We start from the raw sequence: 24,580 nt of genomic DNA on the forward strand, positions 1-24,580 counted from the left end.
TATGATGTTTGTGTGGATTTATGCACTGATGAATCATTTTTTTAAAAGGATCTTTATCCCTTACAATAATACAGGCTGTTCTGTTACTGTGCCTTTAAGACCTGTGTATGTAAATGAGCTCTGTGAGCTCTGTTTTAATTGGCTGCCTTTTATTGTGAAAGTATTCTTTTACAGCAGTATTTATCTTCTGAATCTTATTTATCCTACATAATATTTTATAAACACTCGTCTGGTATTACATGGGACTGGCCCTTTAAAACGAATAGCTGTATGTAATCCCTGAACAACAATATAACAGCATGTACAACAGTGTTCATATGATTTATTGGCCCCAGCTTTGTCTCAGTTGTCTGTACAGCGTGAAGTGAGTGTGTGTGCATGAGTGTGTGCTACAGTGTGTTACAGTGATTAGTAAGGAGAGAATGACTTCCTGGCACGTTGTTTACTAATAAAATCTCCGGATGGCATTCAGATGGAGCCCGGGCCTCTTCCTGACAAGTCTGGCATTTATTCTTAATTAGGAAAACACTTGGCTCTGCTGAACTTCTAATTACTCACTATTGGGCTTGCCAAAAAACTGTGACCCAGGCCTACCCTTTAACACTGATCTGATATCATTACTGTTGAAGGTGCAGTGTTTTAGAAAGAGTCACAAGTGGCTCTTCAGGAGTACAGTACCACTCTACTACACCACCTAGATCAGCTACGCTGCCCGGCAAAAGTTTAGGGACACATCTTTCCAAATGGTTTGAATATTGAGTTTGATTAGTTTATATATTTCCAACACAAATACACTGAACAATAATTAGCTCTTACTATTGCATTTCACTATAACCGTAAAAGTCAAACCTTTCAAGTGTTGTCAGGCTCAGTTTTTGTTTTATTCTGCCAGTTTAACAAATAATTTCTTATTATCCAGGCCAAACCAGGGCTGTTTTATGGAGTGACTGGCCACTTCTTATTTCTCCTGTTTTATTGACAAATGGCAGAGGAAGCCCACAAGCACAATCTCAATCAATAAAGGTCAATCAAATCAAATCAAATTTATTTGTATAGAACTTTTTACATTTGCCATTGTCACAAAACAGTACAAGGACAAGAGATCAACAAAACGTAAAACATAAAGACCCCCGGTGAGCAAAGCAAAGGTGACAGGGGCAAGGAGAAACTCCCTCAGAGCTGGAGGAAGAAACCTTGAGAGGAACCAAGACTCACAAGGGGGACCCGACCCATCCTCCTCTGATCAGAACTATTTATTAATTATTGATAAAAGTCACCAAACCATCTAAACTGTTGTACTGCTCAGGTGTGCTTAGCTTTCTTTACTGTTTTTCATTTACTAAGCTTTACTGTAGTGTACTTAGTACAATTATACTTAGTATAATTATATATATATATATATATATATATATATATATATATATATATATATATATATATATACATACATACACACTAGTATATATAAATATTGATATTTATACGATTATGTCGGTAAATGGTGTAACTGCATCATAGTAGAGATGGTCGGAATAATCAGAGTAATTAAGGTTAATGGTGGTAATTATAATAATAATATTAATAATAATGATATAATTTGCAAATAGTTCCATATTCAGTTCCAATAGAGTCCATCTAAACTTTAACATAGACAGTAGGCAAATGGCAGTAGCAGGAGGGGTGGGCAGCTGGTCTGATGCAGGTAGCAGAGGAGCTTAGCAGTCAGTCTTCTAGCAGTGTATTTAGCATTGCTATATAAGTGGGCGAGCAGGCAGTCATTAACTCAGAGACAGATGTTAGAGATAGGCAGAATCAGTTCTAACTGCATCCATAGAGTGCAGAGTATGTGAACATTGTCAGAGTGTGACGAATCAGGTGAATGGAGCTGCATATTTCCATTTTTCTACAGCAAACAGGTTTTAGGCAATTACTGCTACCGAGTTCTGACTGATGGCGAGCTGACACTGGAGTCATGGCAATGTCACAGTATGTGGGGCTTGGAGGCGGAGGTGGATGTAAATGCAGGTACTTTAATTAACACAAAACCAAACCAAGCAAAACAGATACAAAATAATCACAAACTGGAGAACAAAACAAACACTGGAAAACTAATTAAAGCTACAAAACAGACAAGGCCCGAAAAGGCCAAGCTAACGTGGCATGACCGGCATGACCTGGAACATGAGCAAGTACAAGACCAGGCAAAGAAACACTGGAACAAAGGGACTACTTATACACAGACCAACAAGGAACACCTGAGACTAACAAGAGGGCAGGACTACAAAAGAGGCACAGGTGGGAACACTAAGGACAAGGCGTGGCTAGGGCGGAGACAAGAAACAAACATAAACAGAGCCATGTGCAACAGAGACACAGACCAGGACAAGACAAGACAAAGCCTCCTGTTACAGGCCAGTAATGACACAACAGCTTTGCTTGGTGGTAACTATGGCCGGCAGTTAACGTCCTGGCCAGATAATGCTATAATAATGTTTAATGTGGCTACCTTAATGTCAGTGTTAAACCTTTTTGGTCTGAAAATATTTATATTCATATATATAGTATATAAATCATGTATGATGATGGGGTAGAATGAGTGACAACATACATCTTTAATAGAAAACAATCTAAAATCTTCTGAAATGAACACATAAAGTATACATACAGGGTCAAAAGTTAAACCTTCCTTAGTGTGTTCCACCATCTCTAGATGCTTTTGATAGCCATCATCAAGCTTCTGGCAGAATTCTGGTTGGATATTTGACCCATTCTTTTTGGCAGAATTGGTTGACTTCATTTAAGTTTGGTGTTTTTCTGGCACAGACCTGACTTTTAAACACATTTGTCACATTTTGGATAGTTTTGAGGTCAGGACTCTGGGAAGGCCTTTCTATAAGCTTAATGTTTTCAATGTTTTTCATTCCACACCTACCTTTGATGTGTGTTTGGGGTCATTGTCCAACATCCAATTGTGTCCAGGCTTCAGCCATCTAGCTGATGGTTTGAGGTAATGCTGAGGAAATTCTGAGCTAGTCTTCCTTCTACATTATTCCATCCACTTTGTGCTGTGTACTAATGTTCCAAACAGTCCCATGTTTGCTACCACCACAAATATCATCTTTAGAATTATCACAATAACCAATAATACTGTGATACCAGATTTAGTTACAAAGAACATGTGAGCGTTACAGAGCCTTTCTCAATAGCTCACATTTCCCCTGGGGTAATATAATTTAATATAATATCTGAACAAATAATGAACATATTTTCATTAAAAAAGGCTTTTCCACAAAATATTATATTATTAAATATTTTACAATGATAACTATATTCTACATAGATGGAATGATGGTTGTTCATTTGATTTTAATCCAAAACATTACCAAACTGGTGCATTTATTACTCCTTCAAATGTGTAGAATCAGACACAGGAGCAGAAGATCAGTTGCAGATGATCAGAACATGGTTGGAGAGGATTATTCTGGAGGAGTCTGGAGTCTTATTTAAACCTCAGACGTTTAGTCTGGTCTGATCTTGATGGTTGAAGTGAGGGGTGAAGAAGATCACCATCATGGCCAGATCCAGAGAGCTCTCTGAGGCCTTCAGAAAGAAGGTTGTAGATGCAGAGGAGTCTGGGAAGAGATTTAGGAAGATCTCAGAACAATTCAAATATCAAGTCAATTATTATTCTTATTTTTATATGACTGTGCGTTTTATATCTGTGAGCAGATTTACTGTATTATATATATATTTGAAAGTCGTTTTTGCTCCTGTTTCCTTTAAGCGCTGGTCTAAACCAGTGTCTCAGGGACACTAAAAGCCAGCGATCCTCTGTTGGATGTCTTTGGGAACACGCTCCACTGCCAACGTAATGTGGCCTTCCAGCACTTCCTTGAGCTCTGCTTTTGCATCACTAAGTACTCGTGCTGAGCTTCAGAACTGCATATTCATATTTCCTCGAAAACACCATCACAGTATGTGAGCTTTACAGGCACAAACGGCAGAACATGAAAGAAGAAAAATAGAACTGCTATTCTATGACGAGCTGTCTAATTTTAAGCATGAAATCGGAGGCCATGTGCCTGTGGTAATTTGCGAGCTGCATGGAGCCCTGAAGATTTTCAACATTCTAGATGTCTAATTAACATTTTTCAGATTTACCAAACTGAACGCCACAACATAGCTAAATGTATACATGTGCGGAGGTGTGTCAAACCCCTGACAGAAGCGTCTACCAGAGCTTTAAAGTGGAATATATTTCAAACTTCAGCTCGTGCCTCAAAATAAGGGCAAAGTATGAGCTTTATGAGCACATTGACTAAAAATATTAAGCGCCCCACTAATTAAATAACCACCACGGCTATTATCATGCTAATATCACTTCAGATAGTAAGTATTAGAGTGTCTTAATGCTCTCAACATCCTCAGGAGAAAAAAGAAAGACTATATCCGGCTGCAGCACTTTGTTCTACAAGCGGCCATGGCAAACTGTAATCCTCTTAGATCTCTTGGACTAAAAAGGCTGTGCGTATCGTTCATGTGTGAATCCCTGGAGCTGGGCCTTCTAAAGTCTTATTGAACTTCACAAGCTCACATTAGATTACAGCTAGGAAACTGGCCTAGCCCCAATTAGCCATTTCAGCAGCCTATCTCTTCTACTGATGCCCAGAACATGCTACTGATTCTCGGAGGGTCAAAGGGTCAAGCTGTGAACTAAAACCAATTTCCACTGATGAATACAGCCTCGCAAGCCTTCTCTCCCTCCCCCCCAAAGACCAAAGCATAATGAGATACGACTCGGACAAATCAGCCTTTTAATATTTTTATTAAGTTACAAGTTTATAAAATTCAACACATATGCACCAAACAGTTTGTATTTTTCCACATGCACAGTTTGAAGTATACAAGACGGAACAGCTGCTTTTCAATATGAAAATGGCAATGCTATAGGCAAGTCATCTCACAGAGATTGTGCATCAATACATCAGTATTAAAACCCATGGCCGAGCATTGTAGAAAACATTATTAGGTTATCTATACTGGCCAAATTTAAAAATATATACTCACTATTTACATTTGAAAAAGCAAAAAAAAAAAATTATCATAATAATATCACTGGTCAAGATTACTCATAAACATACTGCAGCTGTGTTGAAAAAAACACTGGTTAACTGGTTGTTAAAGGTTGAAACTTTAAAACAGAACATCCATTTTTGCCAAGAAACTCAGAAGGGACAGAAGTAAGATTATCATATACCATTTACACTAAAATAATAAGTGTTTTCAATAGATCGCACAGTTCTAAAAGAAAACAGCAACCATTTTCTGAATTGACGTATTCAGACGCAGACTCTGTCTAAAGGATGTTAGTTTACAGTGACTGTGCCGAGAAAACCAGGGAAAGTGTCTTCAATGCAAGGGCACAAATTCTCAGCAAAGAACAAAAACACAAGGGAGTTATTTATCAAATAACTGTGCTTACGGCTTGAGAGATTTAAGTGAAAGACGACTGGGGGAAAAAAGGGCAAGTAAATAAATAGCAACAAAGCAGGTGTAATGATTGAGGCGACGGTTTTCTGATGGTTTCAGAACAGCAGATCGATAACTTCGTCCTGGAATTATAAATAAACCTCAAATGTAAACCCAAACACAAGGAAAGAAAGTTATGTCTACCTCTATTACTACTGTTGAGAAACATAAATCATATAATACTCATATTCATACTTCACTGTCACACTCATAATGTGTCCAGACAGCCTTTTATACTGCAAATGGGGGCCATCATTCACTTAAATGAACGCATTAGCATTGAGGCCAGTGCTGCAGAGGAATAAACCCTTGCTCTTTTTTTTTCTTCAAGAGCCTTCGTTTTTCTTTTCTTTCCACCACCTGAAATTTGTTTACTTGCTAAGCACTCGCAGGGCAGGATGGGCGCAAGGACATCTCCAAGTCTCCAACTGTCTTAGTATTAGAGCTGAAGCAAGATGTGGCAGCAGGAGCGCTGGCATCAGTCAATCACAAGTCTGCATTGTGACAGCCTCAATAATAGAGCGCAGAAATCAATATCTCATTGACTGGGCCGGTGCAGCCTAATCAAGGAGCCCCAGACGTTCATGAAAGCATGCGAGAGAACAGATAGGCTGGCCAGATTGGAGCTCTTTTTTTTGACAGGCCACTCCGGGACACTCCGCAACTGCTCTCGTTGAGTAAGCTGAGGTCTGGGTGACCTTGGTTCATTTCTTTGTGCTTGCTCGGGACTTTTAAAAAAGAATGTGGGCGAACACTGAGGGGCCAAGCAGATGAGAGCCAGCAGAGCACAACCAGACGCAGACCTTGTCCAGTGAAAGCATGGTTCCTTCACCTTGTCCTTCACATATATAAACTCACTGAGCAATCTATTAGGAAGACCTGTACACCTACGTTTTGTCTGGAATTCAATCATGTGGCAGCAGTGCAATGCAATAAATCATGCAGATTGTTCACATCAACCATCAGAATTTGATTTTGAGCTTGGGCATGATTGTTGGGGTCAGAAGTGCTGGTTTGAGCTTTTCTAGATATCTAGAGTTACTAGTTTGAATGGTGGAATAACAAAAACACACCCAGTGAGCGGCAGTTCTGCAGGTCTGCAGACTGACCCACCTTGTTGATGAGAGAGGTCAGCAGAGAAGGGCTGCTCAGACTGGTTGGAGCTAACAGAAAGGCTACGGTAGCTCAGATAATCAGAGCTACTATCTGAGCTACTGTAGAAGCTACTGATTCTGATTCAGAAAGGATACCGTAGCTCAGATAACCACTCTGTACAGCACTGGTGAGCAGAAAAGCATCCCCGAATGCAGAACAACACCTGCAAACTTTAGGAGGATGAGCTACAACAGCAGAAGACCGAGTCGGGTTCAACTTGTGTCAGCCAAGAACAGAAAGCTGAGGCTGCAGTGGGAGAATTTGAGAATTTGAGGAATTGTGTGATGCTGTCATGTCCACAGCAATGTTGACAGCAAAGGGAGACCCTCCACAGTAGTAGTACAGCGTTCCTAACAAAGTGCTCTGTGAGTGAATATCTCTGCTGTTCAATGAAAATCATGAATCTCCATTTTTGTCCATTGTAGGTTTTCTTTATCAGCTAATGCAAAAGGATAACAAAAATCACACCTACATTATGCAGATATGATTTCTTTATCACGGGGGTGGGTTTTTGGGGGGTTACCAGTGGTTGTATGACCCTGGGTATTATGGCGAGAGAATTTGATAGATGAAAACACGAAAAGGATTCTGTCAAATAAATGAAGCTGGGGGATACATAAGCTTACACAGGAAATGCTAGTTTCAACCGTGGATGCTCCATAACTAAAGGGCACTGATCTCCAGGAATATGCCTGCCCTACCTACATCTAACCAATTTCATAGCATGTTGATATATTAGAATATGAATTTTTCATTTAACATTCCAAACAAGCATCTTCTTAAAATTACGAATGGAATCTGCTTATGGTTTCCTATTATGGCCCAGGCTATACACTTCTATACACGTACCACATCCTGAATTGCAATGACCTCTGGAGCCCAGGCCTGTTCTTGAACCCCCAGGCAACCTCCTAATGTGCCGTAACTCAAGGTGTAAGCTTTTTGCTCCATCTCAGCCTTTTGTGAGGCTTTCTGCTCCCTGGCGTTTGTCAAAAATGGCTCAAAAAGTGCTATACATTTTTTAACATGAAGCCAGTTGACTTGGTAAGTGCTCCACATCTTACGCCACTTCAGTCAGTTCCAATCTTTGCACGCTCATTGACCAGTTTACCAAATCTGCTGAGGCTTTCCCTCCTGCAAACAATTCAGTATGCAGGTAGTTGGCTCTCATCAAGGCACTAGTTTTATTCAAAGCTTTCGTACAGAATGGAGTCTAACAGGTGCATGCTTGCCAACTTAACCCATATCTGGATTAGCGGTTCTAAGGGCCTGCCAGCATAAGTGGAACTCTGCTGGGGAAATTGTATGCGTAGCCTGTTCTGCCATTTAACAAGTATAGCACATATTCTTTTGAAATGCTGGCCTTAATTGTGCAGAATGCCTAATGCACAAGTCATCCATTATTTAACAGGTGTGAGGAAATAACAAAACGCTGTATCCCATCAAAGGGACAGAGAAGTGGTTTCTCCTGCCCAAGAACTGACAGTTCTGTTAGAGACCTAATAGCGATCCACTCTGGAGTAATGGGAATGTGGGGGAAGGCAGATAAAAAAAAAGAGAGACAGAGCAACATTAATAGGCCTGGTTTCTGAGCTACTGGTAGGGGCTGCCTGCCCACTTACCAATATCTAGAACCTTCCACTCAAATCCTAACCTCAAAGAAAGAGAATTGGAAACTGCTTTAAGGGGAAAATGTCTATCAGCACTGCTTCCGAAGGGTTGCTTTTGAGTACATCACTTAACTTTAACAGGCATGCCTTATAGTGCAGACAGGCTCTTGCAAGCTCAAGATAAGAGCTTACCTGGAGTTTCCACATAGAGCTCAGTGTCACTTAAATGTAGATCTTTGTTGTTTTGCTCTTTGATTTCCATTTTTACACAGAAAAGCCCAAGAAATGTCACCTTTCAAGATAAACGGAAACCTTTCTGAACAAAACCACCAACATGAACATCTCATATGTATTCAAGCTTCACATTTTAGAAGAAATCATTGAGGAGAGCGGAAAACTGACTGGAAATCTGAAGCAAACTGATAACTACAGGCGACCCCAAGGTCTTGAAATGAACTGTATTGGATTAGACATTAAAGCGAATATGCTTTTATCATTTTTCAATTATGCTGTCCACTTTGGTATGTAAATGGATTTAAGGCATTGATTGTTTCGGAGAACCAGATGCAAACCATGAATATAAGCTGATTTATAAGAATGTGTACTTCACAAGAAGCAAAAAAAAAAATAAGAGAAAAAAGAGAGAAATTCCGCCATACTTGGTAGTGCATGGTAGTGGCACACTCAAACCTCAAGGCCTTGATGACTAGGAATGAGATCGGAGCGTGGATTGTGTGTTTTAACACTGCCTGTCAAAAGTTTGGGGACACACAGCTTTTTGAATTTTTTATTTTTTTTACTTCTCGGTTTGAAGCAATTTACCATATTAAAGACTAAGCAGGTTTATTGAGAGAAGCCACTATAAATATTTGTACCAAGATTAGTGCTACTAAGTCAAAGGATTTGCAGTGTATCCACATGCTGTGGTGTTCAGTTTTCTAGTCTTTTTTTATTCTTTATCTCTCTGTTCTGTATTCTGCAAAACATTTGAAAATAATCAAGTGTTTCCAATATTCTGGCCTTTTCTCAACTTATTTCAGCTCATAAATTATGGTAGATTGGACTAGGCTGACGTGTCGGTGTTGCTGGACAGTTGTAGGGTGAATTCTCATTGAACATGCTAACATTAAACACTCTACAGGCTGCACTGACTACCTCAGGGTGGCGCTGTATGACACTAGATAAACAAACTGCAATTTGCATGACTGTCTGTTCAGCTCACCCTGGACCATGAGGTCCAAACCAATGTCCGGGGGGCGTTACACACCTAATTATCACTTTGTGTGTGTGATGCTTTTCTACATATGTGGTTGTAGAGTTTTTGAGTCCACCAGAATTTCCCTATAGGGAAGGGAGCTGGCTACAGGTTAAGGAGGCCAGCTAGGAAGCATTGAGTTTCAGAGACATCACTATAGCAAGGTTGACAGCTAGCCTACTTCACTGCAGCTTCTACATCCAGAGAGCAGTTGTAAACAAACCACTGACCTCACATTTAACCGCCAGGGCTGCACCACAGTTACAAAAGGCTAATTAGTACAGCGCTAGGAGTTGACGGAAAGGGCAAATGGATGAAGATTGACAGTTTCTTTTACCTTTTTACAGAATTAGAGCCTGTTCACACCAAGTACAAAGTTCTCCTCATGGAGTCTAGTATTATTTAGAGTTCTCCTCAGATCCACACCTGGTTTGATGGTAAATCAGGGCACTGCTGCTGCTGTTGATGATGATGATGATGGAGTTCAACGCATCCTCCACGCTGTGCTGGCTGGACTGGGGGGCGTCCAGGAGAACCGTGGAGGAACCGAGCTCTGTTCTTCAGACTAGCTCACCGACAAGATCTCACTACTTTCTTTCTTCAGAATGAGAAGCTCTTGATTCTCCTTTTTACTGGATTTAAAAATGAAAATAAAAGCACAAGCTTGAAAGATCTCAAAGCACTGTTGGGGTTGGATTTATCCAGTATTATAAGAGGACAAGTCTGAATTTCGAACATTTGCAGCGGCACTGGAGGAATTTAATCTGTTGAGGAGTCAGATATTCAGCATCTATGCTCCTAGTCTGAGCAGGATCGCCTCATTTTAGATGCTGATCTTAAGTGACTTTGGGAAAAAGGGCTGTGAAAGCAATATTTAGGCAAATCTATATATATAGGTTTAGCACTCAGCTGTTTTATATAAACCAGAGGTTTGTTCTTACTTAAAGCAGCATTATGTGAGAATTGTTATTCCCTGCTCATGTGCTCCCCTACAGTTGAAAAGTGTAATTTGCACTTAAGAAGGAAACTCTTACATGCAAGTTTTTCGACTTTTGCAGACTTTTACAGAACCGGCATCTGAATGTAAAGAAGCATGTGGGCTGAGGTGGTAGACTTAAAAACTACAGGATTTTACCCTAACATGACCGAGGTTGCCCAGTGTTACACAGTTCTTGCAACCATCATCCTTCCTGCTTTTCTAAACCTACATTGCGCAGTTAGCAGTTCCCAGCGTTCCCAGCAACGGAATAGCAACAACAGAGATGCTATTCAACCTTTAACGGTCAGTGGAGCATCCCCAGGATTTTAAAGCCACTATTTTAAGGGGGAAATGCTACATAATGTTGCTTTAACTGAAAAAGGAGCAATGAAATTGAAGTGTAAAAAAAAAAATAGTAGAAAAAAAAAGTAGGCAAAGTGTCCCCAGGCTTTTGACTGGCAGCGTGTAGAATTCCGAGTGCTTACATTAAGTGTGTGTATAAAAGAAAGAGATGGGAGGGAAGAGGCCGGTGGTGTGGAGGCAGCCAGCACTCACAGGAGAAAGCCCTCAGGAGGCACTGAGAGCCACCAATGCAGTAAAGAGGACAGGAGAGAGAGCGAGACAGCCTGGCCTAGCTACTCCAGAGCCTCGTGCACCCATGCCTGGAAAAAATAAAAAAACCACAAACAGACAAAAACAAACATGTTTCAGAACAAAGCCTGGAGGAAGGAAAAATAAAAACACCACAGCAAATACGGACCGTTTACGAGCTTCGCTTTCTGACAACTCATTAAGAAAAAGCACCCTGACGAACGTGCTCCCCAGATCTGCATCATTAATAGCTTTCAACAGGAACGAGCATTTGAAGAAGAAGCCAGTCATGATAAGAGTGGGAGTAGGGTGGAGTGGGGGGGGGGGGGTGCACGTCAGCAAGCCAATCGCTTCGAGGAGAGGAGAAAGAGCGTTTCAATTTCTGCCTGGTTGGGAGGAAGGGGAGGGTGGTGGTTGTGGTGGAGGTGGAGTGAGTGCCGGTTCCGCTGTTTTATATGCCGCTTTGCTCGGCAGTCAACAAGGAATAATAAGCGGCTGACAGAGATGGATAGAGGCGAAAACGTGAATTTCTAAAAAGGTCGGATGCTCCGGCGCGGCTCGAGAAAGGGGAAAAAAAAGAAGTCTATTATACACGGATGGAGGGGAACGTGGCCAGGCCAAAATAAACGCGCTTGCCGGATGATTGAATCGCCATCAGAAGCCTGTGAATGGTGGCAGAAGGGAGGGGGGAATAAAAAGGAGGGGATGTGTGGGGGTGTAAGCTGGGGGGGAGGGGGATATTAAGGAAGAGCTCACTGAGTTGGTGGATGTGGATGGGTTCGCTTCCTTCTCCCAGTCCCCCTTCACTCAGGCTCTTGATCTGAATGACGTAGTTGTCGTTAGGAGAAAGAGTCAGCTCCACTGTGGTTTTGTTGGTGGTGATGGTGTACATGTCATTGTTCCGGTGCCGCCTGTATAGAACCTGTAGTGTAAAAACACGGCTACTTTTGGTGCATTGTACCTCGCCGTAGTTAATACACAATACACACAATAAAAGTACAGAATAATCAAATGACATCATTACAAACTGACCATTCTTCTAGAGAAACTTGCCTAGCCTTGCCTTGCTAATTGTCCACGGTGGTGGTGAATGAATAGCTCTGGCTATTGATGACAGGGTTGTGGGTTCGATACCCGAGCTCGGCAAACTGCCACTGTTGGGCCCTTGAGACAAGGCCCTTCACCCTCTCTGCTCCCGGGTGCTGGAGTAGGCTGCCCACCACTCTAGGTGTGTGTGCTTACAGTGCTGGACAGTCTGGGACTAATCAAGCATTTGTGATTATGTCTTTTACACCACTTTTAGCCCACTTTTCTTTGATGAATTGTTGGGATTTAGTTACATTGGAGGGTTTTTAAGCATGAACTGCCTGTTTAAGGTCTTGCTACTGCATCTCAATAGGCCTTTGTGCTACAAAAAACAAATCCTTGCTTTTTCAGGACCTGGATGACTCAATTAGAAAATTTAAGGAGAATTCTTGACCATCACTTTTTTGTGACCAAAAGCTCAGGTGCAGTTGGGTTATGCAGCATGACAATGAAGGATTTGATTTGATTTGGTTTTTGTAGCATGAAGGCCTGACTTTTTTATTGAGTTGCAGTAGTAAGGACTGAATTTTATTGAGTTGCAGTAGTAAGACCTTCAACAGGCAGTTCATGCTTGAACATGTTTGAGCTATATTACAACAATCCATCAAAGAAAAGTGGGCTAAAAGTGGTGTAAAAGTGCTTGATTGCAGTTCTTTCTGCCAAGAGTTGCACAACAAGTTTCAGGAGCTTTTTCCCATAAGTTATATAGGTTTTGAATATTTGTTTATCTTCAATAAATGGAATGATCATTTAAAAGTTGTATTGTGTGTTTACTTGTGTTTTTTTTATATTTCAATTTTATATTAATATTTTAACATTTGGTCTGAAACATTTAAATAGGACAGATATAAAAAATAGAAGAAAGTATTAAATTAGAAAGGGGCAAATACTTTTTCACAGCACTGTGTCTATAAATAAAGTGGCTACATTTGTGTTGTAGTCATGGTGGGCCCTGGTTCCTATCACCACCCTTGTACAAAATTTAAATTGGTATGTTTTTTACAATAAACCACAATTACACCAATAACCTCTGAAAAAAATGAGTTTGCTTATTTCTGAATTAGCTGAAGTATTTAGAAATGTGTACAAATTGTTGACTATCCCTTAAATACCAAATAGGCTGCCCTTTAAAAATTATGCAGACACTGCATGCCTAATTCAGCGAATGGCATCTAATGCTAGTCCTGTACTGAGGTCTATGTGTTTAATTGGCCTGTTGATTGCATTAGCTGTAAGACAGCTGCTAACTGCAGGGCTACATATGTCACTGAGGGATGAGTGCAGACAAATGTAATTAATGTAGCTGATCAGCCAAGACATGTTTGCTTCTTGAGTTTGGAGGCTATGAGGTTAATGTAGCTTATAAGTAATGGAAGTTTAATACCCCACCAATTAGCATTGTGAAATGCTACTGTGTAGTGTTTTATCTATACTGGTATCTGTGGAAATGGAGCTGATTAGTGGAGCTTCTGTGAATTCTTTGGTACATTAGCCACATTGCAAACGTCTTTTACACATGCCCTTTTACGTTTGCTGAATTTAAACCCCTCGTGAACAAAAAAAGAAAGTTCTACCTGCTTGCAGCTTGTTGTCCAGCTTAGTTTTTGACCAGTATAGGGTGTTTTTGTTTGGGTAGTGGGTCTACAAGCATGATTAACCTGACCAAGCTAGACAACCAGTATGGCCAAGCTTGACAGTGCTGGTAGACCAGCTTTACCACTGTGGTTGACCAGCATGACCAGCAAGACCAATCTTTTCAGCCTGCATAGTCAGCATTATCCAACTGGTTGATGTCAACCTGACCAAACTGACCAAGCTGGTTGACCAACACAACCAGCATTACCAAGAAGGTCGACCAGCATAACCAAAATCATATGCTACATAGACTAAGCTGGTTAACCATCTAGCTTATCAACATAGGCTATGTTTTCACCAGTATGATCAGTTTAGTTATTGTCCAGAATGGGATATGTCTTTCTTTGTGTTTGATGGTTTAGCTGGTCTACAAGCATGATCAACCTGACCAGGCTAGGCAACCAGTATGGCCAAGCTTGACAGTGCTGGTTGACCAGCATTACCACTGTGGTTGACCAGCATGACCAGCAAGAACAAGCTTTTTTAGCCAGCATAATCAGCATTACCAAACTGATTGACCAGCATGACCAGCACGATCAATCTGAAAACTAGTATAATCTAGACAACCATGTTCACAAAAAAGCTAGACAGCCAGTATAATCAAGCTTGACCATGCTGGTTGACCAGCAAGACCAATCTGATCAACCAGCTGGTCAACCAACACAACCAGCATTACCAAGCAGGTTGACCAGCATGACCATAATCAAATACTACATACTGTACACTATGCTGGTTAGCCATCTAGCTTATCAGCATAGGCTGTGTGTTTGATGGTTTAGCTGGTCTACAAGCATGATCGACCTGACCAAGCTAGACAACCAGCATGACCAACATTACCAAGCAGGTCGACCAGCATGACTGGTATGACCAAGCAGGTTGACCAGCACGACCAAGCAGATTGACCGGCATGACCAAAATCAAATACTAGATACACTATGCTGGTCAAGAGCTGGTCAAGACCATCTAACTTATCAGCATAGGGTATGTTTTCACCAGTATGAGCAGCTTTTCATCCACCTTGACAGATAAAGCATATTGTGTTACTTTCTCATGATATGATAAAAATTATCATATTGCCCATCTCCATACTACACACACACACACACACACACACACACACCATTACATGACCACAGGCACCAACAATCCTTGGATGAAAACCCTATATTGTACTATTGCATATTTATTTAAGGGGGCAGATTGTTTGGAAGTTGAAGGTTATAAGAATTAAAAACATGTGGATTAATTTGAGCAAACTAAGATTAAAAACTAAAATGTAAGTATGTTAGTGAAGTTTTCTTTACATATCACATTTCTAAGCAAAGTTATGATATGGTATTTATATATATATATATATATATATATATATATATATAGCATATCGTAACTTTGCTTAGAGATGTGATATATAAGCCACACAAAGACCCATTAGCTTAAACAACATGTATAATGTAAAGTGTATTGTACTTAAACCAAGCTTAATGTGAAACCTAATGCCACTTACTACATATCCAGTGACCTCAGACTCAGTATCTAGAGCTATGACTGGATCCCACTGCAGTGTGAGCTGGGAGCCAATCAGGCTCCACTCCACATTCTGAGGAGGCTGCCCTGGAGCTGAATGAAGGCATAAGGGAAGGAAAGCAGGAAGGAAAAAAAGGAAGAAAGGGAGAGAGAAAGGAAAAAAGGAAGAAGTGAACAAATTTATGAATAAATGGAAGAAAGGTGAGCAGAAAAGCACACAGTACGGTTATGGCCTCATCTTTCTTTCTTCTGCCTTAAAAATGACAATTTTACAGTAGAAGACAAAGAGGTTCTTAACCTTTACTGTAAATTCATGCAAAAAAAAGATTTTATGTACAAAATATATCAAAATAATATCACAATATGAAGAGCAACAGCTTTGATTAGGTACTAAACATCACAAAACACCAAGATGCAAGTTTTTCCTGGACAGAGCTGATAATAGTTTAATAGTAGTTGCCAAAGCATTTCTAGTAGTCATTCAATACTAAACCCAGGGTTCAATTTTAATCATCTGGAAATTAGATTTATAATAGCTTATAGTCTTATGTCAATAATTAAGTCTGTCTGCTGTTAAACTGAACTCTTGAGAAAGAGAGTAAAACAGCTTGGCTTGCTAGCCCAAGCCAGTGAGTTTCTTGCTAGGCCAATCCAGTGCTTTTCTTGCTAGGCCAATCCAGTGCTTTTCTTGCTAGGCCAATCCAGTGCTTTTCTTGCTAGGCCAATCCAGTGAGTTTCTTGCTAGGCCAATCCAGTGATTTTTTTTCACTAGGCCAAGCCAGTGAGTTTCTTGCTAGCCCAATCCAGTGATGTTTTAGCTAGCCCAAGCCAGTGCTTTTCTTGCTAGCTCAAGCCAGTGCTTTTCTTGCTAGCTCAAGCCAGTGCTTTTCTTGCTAGCTCAAGCCAGTGCTTTTCTTGCTAGGCCAAGCCAGTGCTTTTCTTGCTACCCCAATCCAGTGATTTTTTTTCGCTAGGCCAAGCCAGTGAGTTTCTTGCTAGCCAAATCCAGTGATGTTTTAGCTAGCCCAAGCCAGTGGACTTCTTGCTAGGCCAAGCCAGTGAGTTTCTTAATAGCCCAAGCCAATAGGTTTCTTGCTAGCCCAAGCCAGTAAGTTCCTTGTTAGGCCAAGCCAGTAAGTTCCTTGTTAGGCCAAGCCAGTGAGTTTCTTGTTAGGCCAGACCAGTGATGCTCAATTTCAGAAGGAAAACACAAGCTAGCAAAAAGCAGCCACTACTGAGCCAATACTAAGTCCAACAGCTTTCTAAACGTACTGCTTTATTATATGAAATCTGCATAAAACAAACTGCAAAAGAACAAAAATGTTTTTTTTTTCTAATTTAATGGGGTGTAGGAATATAATATTGAGATCATGAAATTATGATACATTGTAAAAAACAACTGCCATTTTTACATTATATTAAAATTTCAAAAACAATAAAATGGATGATAAATGTATTAATATTATTATTATTTTAAAATAGGTCACACAATTACTCTAATTAGATTTTAATGTACATGCTTGCTTTACTACCTACAAAATATTTCTACTTGTGTCCATGAGCTGCTGTTAGCTGCATGAATTTTTGTAAATACATTTTGAAGCACTAACATTATCTCCTGTGCTTTTATGCATGATATTATCAATGATTAGTCAACATTACCTCAATGTTCAGCACATACTGTAACTCGTGCAAACCTTATACATTTCAGAGCCCTGCTTTTAACTATAAATCACTTCTTGGAAACATCCAGAACTAACCCTAACCAACCCTACAACCCAAGACACTCACGTGGTTTCTTAGTGGTCGCATTAACAGGAGGAGATTGAGGTCCCGTCCCAGCCGTGTTGAAGGCACACACGGCCAGGAAGTACAGAGTGTTTCCCTCTAGACCACTGACATTGGCAGCTGTGGAGTTCCCACTGATTCTCACTCTTCCTACAGTATCCGGCTTGGTGTCGTCTTCCCAATACACCACCTGGACACAGACAAGGACAGAGAAATGGACGAAAGCATGTGTTTGTAATTGGCCGCAACTTAGAGACAAGTGGTTCTCCGTCAATATTAAACATGTTAATGCCTTCGGAGACAAAGCGCTGGCGAGTGGTCCATTGAGCCTGAGAGCACTCTCCAGCACTTTGCGAATCCAGCTTTGGGAAGGTTTGCAGTGAGTTACAAGAAATGTCAAAGGAAAGGTCACAAGTAAACCTGTGTAATTAATACGCTGTCGGCGACAGTATTGATGGAGGACTTCCTTCTGTCTTGTTTTACGCCGCACTGTTGAGATCCATCATTGGTTTCTGGCAGTAATGGATGTTAAAGGGTTTCTGCTTATTGTTTCGCACCGCAGTGAATCAATAGTGGATTGCTCAGTTCACATGGCACCATTCTAATCACATTAAATCACCTCACCACAATCGATAATCAATTGAATTATCATTGACATCGTTTCCTACAGCACGCGGCTGGGAGAACACATTACAGTATATCAATAGCTGCAGGGGACGTGGGTTCCTGGTGAAATGCTGTCTAATTGATTTTCTGGAGGATATGAAACTTCGCTTAACACTTAGCTGTGCTCAGGTGAGAAATCTTTTTTCAGGAGGAAATGAAATAATCAATTATTAACCTCAGGTCATACATAATATCAGTGTTTGGATATTAAGTGTCACAAGAGTTAAGTCAATGAATAATTAGATAATAATGAGGTTTGCCCAGGAGACTGCACTCAGCTTCTCTCCTCACTGAGGACGATAAATGCTACACTCCTGTGACGCTTGTATATATGATTCTATTTAATCATGGTCAAATGTTTTTTCTACTTTCTCCCTGGACAGCTATGATCAATATGTTGCAGATCCAAGTGTTCCTTAGCGGTACATTAGGTGTTTGCTGCTGCAGGAAAACATGAAGAATGAAAGAAAGCTGTGAGTCAGAATCATTACTCAAGACAGAGGGCCCCATTTTAGCGATCTTTTGGCGAGCCGTCAGCCGCGTACCGTGCAGCTTGATTTAGGGGGTGTGTCGGTGTGTCTTTGCTATGGTAATGACAGGAAAAGTTTGCCTTGCTCAGCTCGAAACGCTCAAAAGTCATGCACTAACGCACTTAATTAATCATGGGTGTGTTTGTTTTGGCCCTAACGAGCAGTAAGAAAGCAATCAGCGTGTCGCTCACCATCCCTTTAAGAGCCAGGTGCAGTCTGTCTGACCTTGGCGGGTTGCTATTTCAGTGATGTAAAGCGTCTGGGGGGGTACGAGCATTGAGCTGCATGCGCCTGTGTTGACAATTTACTGCCAAGATAGCAACGACGTCTGACTGTTGACGAACGTCTGTCTAGGCTGTTGTCAGTCAGTGGAGCTCCTGCTGTGTTTCCTGCTGCCGAGATACACAGAAATACTCCAGAAACTGACCTGAACACCCCTCATTTCGAGACCACCGTGCCCATCGGGCTAGATATATTCACAAGACGCTCCCTGAACAGAAAATAAGTCACCATGCATGTTTAAGGTGGTAGTAACTTCAGGCTCCTGCACATGGCGCTGCATGAGGATGATTAGGCTATAAATACCTGTTGGGTGTGTGATGGAATTTATTGATTGAGAAGAGGTGGTACAGTGCAGTGAGCTTCTCATTGGATGTGTGGGAAATGGGTTGCAAAAGCAGATTTATGATAATGGTTGGCAAAAAGTAAGGACATATTAAAAAAGGCTCATCAATGTTTGAGGGCAACGATGGATATCCCATCTGAGCAGAAACTACTAAATATCTACTGAGGCACAAGGCATACGTTACAGCACATAGTGCATCATACACATGACCGTCTGCATATTAGTAAAGTGGTCCTCGTGGCATAGTTCAGTAGTGTATACTGCTTGACTTGAGCTCACTTTACACTTTATAAGAAACTAAAATAAATGTTTAGTTTTTTAGTTTTTTCACTTTCTGTTCTCAGCTCAGGGAAAGGCCTGGATCAGATAAGGACACCACTGAAAAAATGGGATATACTGGGTGTGTACAATCTGCAATCTGTGAGAAATACTTTTGTACCCAAGAAACCATTGTTCTAGAAGTATAAGATATGACATATGCTAATATAAAAGCTTTTTGTAAGCATACATCATTATCATGTTTATGGAGGTCATCCAGAGCACATATAGGGTTTAGCCTTGTCATATGATGGGGTGACCTTCTCAGAGCAAATAACATAACCTCTGCCCTGTAGAAGGCTGATGTCCTAATAAAAGATGCTTTGTTTATTAGTAGGGGACTCATTTTAGTCACTTCCCAAACCCTAAAGTTTTCAAAGACCCCTCTAATGGAATATACGAAAAATCCTGAAGATCACTTTTCTGATTTTAGATAATAGGTCATCTCCCTTCATCTAGTCAGCATTTCCAGTCTAGTTAGCTGGCTTGCTAACTTCTGCTTTATATATTCTAAGATAAGATAGTCCTTAAGATAAGATAGTCCTTTATTAGTCCCGCAGTGGGGAAATTCCCAACTATGAGAAAGTTCCTGCATAAAATTTCTGCAAATTGCAGTATAAAGTATAAATTGCAGTATAAAAAAGTAAATCTGAGTGGTTTGGTGTGAAACAAACTGTTCACAGTGGTGGTGAATGGAACTGTCAGAAGAGTTAAATGCCTCACATTAAATGAAACTGTGATGAATACGCAGCTTAATTAGTCTTTTTTTAATCAATTTTATTTTTAAAATCAATTCATGATGGAGGCGGCATGTAGTCAAAATAGTCAAAGAAACCATGTTTTTTTTTTTTTTTTTTTTTTACCAACATAGACATTCTTTATAAATTTCACATGCACATATTTGTATTTATAATTATTTTGTATTTATAGTACTTATTGTCTATGCGGCCTGACTGGTGTTTTGGCTACTGTCCTTGCACTATTGTATGTCCTACCTGTTCTGCACTGGAGACTTAGCCTAACAATGATTGGTTGTACTGTAGAAGCCTGTATTAGTATAATAGCAATAAAGATGAATTGAAATGAATAAATCTTGCAGGTTCACTGGTGGGTTTGGATAGTGAAAATAATTGCTATATTGGTGTTGGAGTCATGGCAACATCTGGTTTCATTCACCACCACTGAAAATGAATCAGCCAGTAACTTTCTTTACAATGAACTATACTTTCACGCACATTATTTAGATCAGAATGACTGAAATATGTACAAAGTTAGTCAAATATTGTAGAGTTTCCCTGTAAGAAGGCCTGTCCCTGTCTGTTCTAGTGGTAGTATATTGAGATATATAAGGTGCGAGAACTTTTGGGACATTCCGTACAAAAATCTGCAGGTTATCTACCTTTAGTCTCGATGTTTCGTGAAAGCATGCCATTTGTGTTGAAGGTCTACCAAGCTGATTCTTTTTGCTCAGCTCATTAAAATTCTTATTGATTTCACTGTGCAGAAATTTACATCACCTGCTTTAGTATTTCTGCATCACCCCTCATCATTCATTCTTCTGTGGCTGCACGGAATGTTGTGAATCCATACTGAAAAGTTGCGGCATTGGAGAAAAGCTCTGGAAACATGTAACTTTTGCTTCTGCCAGAGAGTTGCTGCCTTTGATGCCGGGAGAGATGTCTTTCATGGCTTAGCACTTTGGTCTTTACAAGCTCTTCATATAAAAACACACTTCTTCAGGCTCAGATAGGACCAGCTTTAGCCTGACTTGGTTCTTCACTCTCTTCAGCCTGAACTCTTTCATAGAGCTTTGTCTCAAGACAGTTCTATCCTGGGCTACACTGTTTGAAAATGTCTGGTACATTTTGAAGGAGTGTGACAAATCAGGAGTGACCGGACAGGAGTGACTGGACAGTTCTGCAGTGGCAAAACTGACCACCATCTTGAAATTCAAAGTGAAGTGGGGAAATTTAGAAATCAAATTGTTGAAAAGGGAATAAAAAAAAAAAAAAACAGAGACAGATATTTTTATTTAATCATAAATCTATAAATATGAGAGATGTCCCCAGGTACCGCTTGTTCTTCCAGTATTCAAACATTAAAATCAATATTTGCATTTCACTGGAAGCCTGGCCGACAGTCCAGTAAAACTCCTGTATTATGTTCTTAACCGGACTGTAAAATATGGCTGCTGTCCTTGTATTTGTCAGTTAATATTTGTATTATATTGTATTTTACATAATTGCATTGCCAAGGAGATGCTGTTATCCCCTTTCTACAGGCCTACAAGGAGCTACGAGTGGCCACCATTTCTAAACATAAGAGAATGCCTCACTGATGTGGCTGCATTTACTTTATCTGTTATGAAGATGATTTATTAGTCCAACATTCATATATGTTTATTCTGTTAATATCAGAAACTTTTTTAGATTTTAAGATTAAAGTTTATAATTAATCTTTAAATCTAAGATTAGATTTAAGAGTCTCTTTTTGATAGTATATGCTGTCTGGACTTTGACATCAGTGGTGGTGAGAGCTACCTGCTACCGTAACAATATTTTAGGATTGTTGGAGACTTCTGCTATTGGGCTGAACTTGCTTGGATGGTCTGATCCGGTCATGTTGGTCAATTATTTAGAGGACAGTGGAAGGACAGTAGTCTAATTTCTAACTATTCTGAGATCTTTTTAAACTTCTTCCCAGACTCTTCTGCATCTACAACCTTCTTACTGACCTCAGAGAGCTCTCTGGATCAGGCCATGATGGTGATCTTCTTCACCCCTCACTTCAACCATCAAGATCAGACCAGACTAAACGTCTGAGGCTTAAATAAGACTCCAGACTCCTCCAGAATAATCCTCTCCAACCATGTTCTGATTATCTGATGCTGATGTTCTGCAGCTGATTCTAATTCCTCACATTTGAAGGAGTAGTAAAGTCAAAAATCATCTTGTATGACTTGACGCCACATTTACCATCTTAATTCAGTTTTGTTTTATTGTTGTTTTTATTCCTGTTTTGCTTTTTATTAAGATCTGGTGTCGACCTGAGGAGGACGGGTTCCCCCTTTGAGTCTTGGTTCCTTTAAGGATTTCTTCCTTTCGACCCGTGGGAGTTTTTTCTGGCTTCCTCCGACCCGGATCTCTGTAAAGCTGCTTTGTGACAACATTCATTGTGAAAAGCCTATAGAAATGAATTTGAATTTAACTGAATTGCATTGAAAAAATTAACAAATCCAAGACAGATGATCAGGATTACATGTCTAATATTCAGATTTTGGCTGGTTGACTATTTTTTATGTAAATTGTATAAATCAGGTTTTATCATTTTTTGCTTAAATGTTCCCTTAAAGATATTCGCTAGCTTGCTCAAAAGAGGCTCAGACCCGGATAACGGTGACGCTGCTTTGTGACAACATTCAGTGAAAAATAAATTAAAAAAACAACATTCGCTATATAAATAAAAATGAATTGATTTAGAGTAAAAAGTGGGGGGTTTAAACGTTTTCTTCACAGAAAAAAAAAAAATTAGACATGATAATTAAAGGTTTAGTTAGATTACCTCCATCTCTCAGTGTTGACCACATGAAGATCAAACATCCAGATGTTTAAATATATTCAGAAAGACAGTTTTCATGGGTGTCCATTGTTTTACACCACTGGATCGTCTGAATTGAAAGTTTAGAAACTGCACTTTTCACTGTATACTATATCTCCACTTGTTTCAATATACTCCACACCTCTAAAATATGCTTTGTGAATAGAAGGGTATTTACTTCATGAAGGGTTATGTGCACAGTTTCGTTAATGATAAAGCGTGTCCCGTGTTTGACCTAGCAACATTCACCAAATAACAGCACATCCATAAAGTTCTACATTCAACTTATCACCTCAAAGCACCTTCCATGGTAGTTGTATTCTCCGCAGTCAAATGGCTGTTGCCATGGCAATGTGGACAATTTTTTTTGTGTTTTTGCCATGGGGCAGGGGTGACAGAGAAGAAAAGAGCGACCGGGCAAGAAAACACTCTCTTTTGCCTTCTTAAAAGCCTAGCCTACAGCGCTTTCATCTCTCTCCTAAAAGCCCTGGACGTTTAAAAACCAGTGCAAGAAGACAAGCGTCTGCTTTTCGCCGAATTCTTCAAGGTCATGCGAGAGAGCTCGGGCCACATGAATAAAAAGAACTGGTTAAAACTGGAAAGACAGAGCAGGAGAAGAAGCTGGTTCAGATCTGGATGGTACCACAGCCATCAATGGTCAGGATACCAAGAGCATAACATAATGGTTCTGCTCCCCATCTCCTTTATCCTTCAGCGTGCTTCTTGTTTGGATGGCCTAGTCAGCCGTGGGTCTCTGTTAGCTCAAGTCTTGCTTGTATAGCCCTCTTCAGGTCATTCCACATCATCTTGATATGGTTAGGGTCAGGCCTTTGACTTGGCCATTCCAAAACACAAGTCGTGTAATTGCATCCATTCTTTAGCTGGTTTGCTTGAGTGCCTTGGGTCATTCTGTGTGATTTGTTGTTGTATCATTCAACAGCTCTTCAGTTCGAGATAAACGGCCGCTGCCCTTATATTCTCAAAAAATCCAGGCCTCTGCTTTGCAGGTCTTGGCGTTGATATGCAGTGTTTTCATAGCATGGTGCATTTGTGCTAATAGGTTCCATGTTTGTCTCACTGGTCCATAGAACATTTTCCCAGAAGCACTGTGGAATATCCAGGAGGTATTGAGCACAAAAGAGATGGGCCACAATTATTATTGTTATTTTTTATGGACAGCAGCAAATTCATTTGTGGTGTCCTTCAATTAAATCTTTTTTGTTCAGTATTTTTCAATAGTGGACACATGAACACCATTTTCTTTGCAGTATTTTTCAATAGTGGACACATGAACACTATTTTTGTTCAGTATTTTTCAATAGTGGACACATTAACATTTTTTGCAGTGTTTTTCAATAGTGGACAGATGAACACCATTTTTTTGCAGTATTTTTCAGTAGTGGACACATGAACACCATTTTGTGCAGTATTTTTCAATAGTGGACACATGAACACCAATTGCAGTCTGTAAAAACTTCTATAGGTTTTTTCGCAGTTACTCTATTCTCACCTCTCCCAGGATTGCCCATTATGCTCTTGGACTGATTTTGCCAGGATACTCACTTCTAGTGTGAGTAGCAACAGGCCTGAATCTTGTCCATTTGTCTTAATGTGGACTGATGTATGGTCTTTTAGTAATGTTTTTGCAGCCTTTCAACACATCTTCTGAGATCTTCCAAATGTAGTTTGCAT

At 40.1% G+C, this 24,580-nt stretch overlaps 1 protein-coding gene across 2 annotated transcripts in view; it reads right to left on the reverse strand.

Moving 5' to 3' along the window:
* Nucleotides 1-4,815: 4,815 nt before the first annotated feature.
* cntn3b (contactin 3b) overlaps nt 4,816-24,580 on the reverse strand; it is a 124,040-nt gene continuing 104,275 nt past the window's right edge. Inside the window, exons 20-23 of one of the 2 annotated variants that reach the window (XM_072684918.1) lie at nt 17,156-17,342; nt 15,345-15,451; nt 11,876-12,041; nt 4,816-11,190 (exon numbers count right to left, since the gene is read on the reverse strand). In XM_072684918.1, coding sequence (XP_072541019.1) covers nt 11,096-11,190; nt 11,876-12,041; nt 15,345-15,451; nt 17,156-17,342 — 555 coding nt within the window. In that variant the 3' untranslated portion in view covers nt 4,816-11,095. Of the gene's footprint in view, nt 11,191-11,875; nt 12,042-15,344; nt 15,458-17,155; nt 17,343-24,580 lie in introns of both variants that reach the window. The other variant, XM_072684917.1, reaches the window with a different exon arrangement.

The sequence above is a fragment of the Salminus brasiliensis genome, chromosome 7 (genome assembly GCF_030463535.1).
Source record: "Salminus brasiliensis chromosome 7, fSalBra1.hap2, whole genome shotgun sequence".
Taxonomy (NCBI): domain Eukaryota; kingdom Metazoa; phylum Chordata; class Actinopteri; order Characiformes; family Bryconidae; genus Salminus; species Salminus brasiliensis.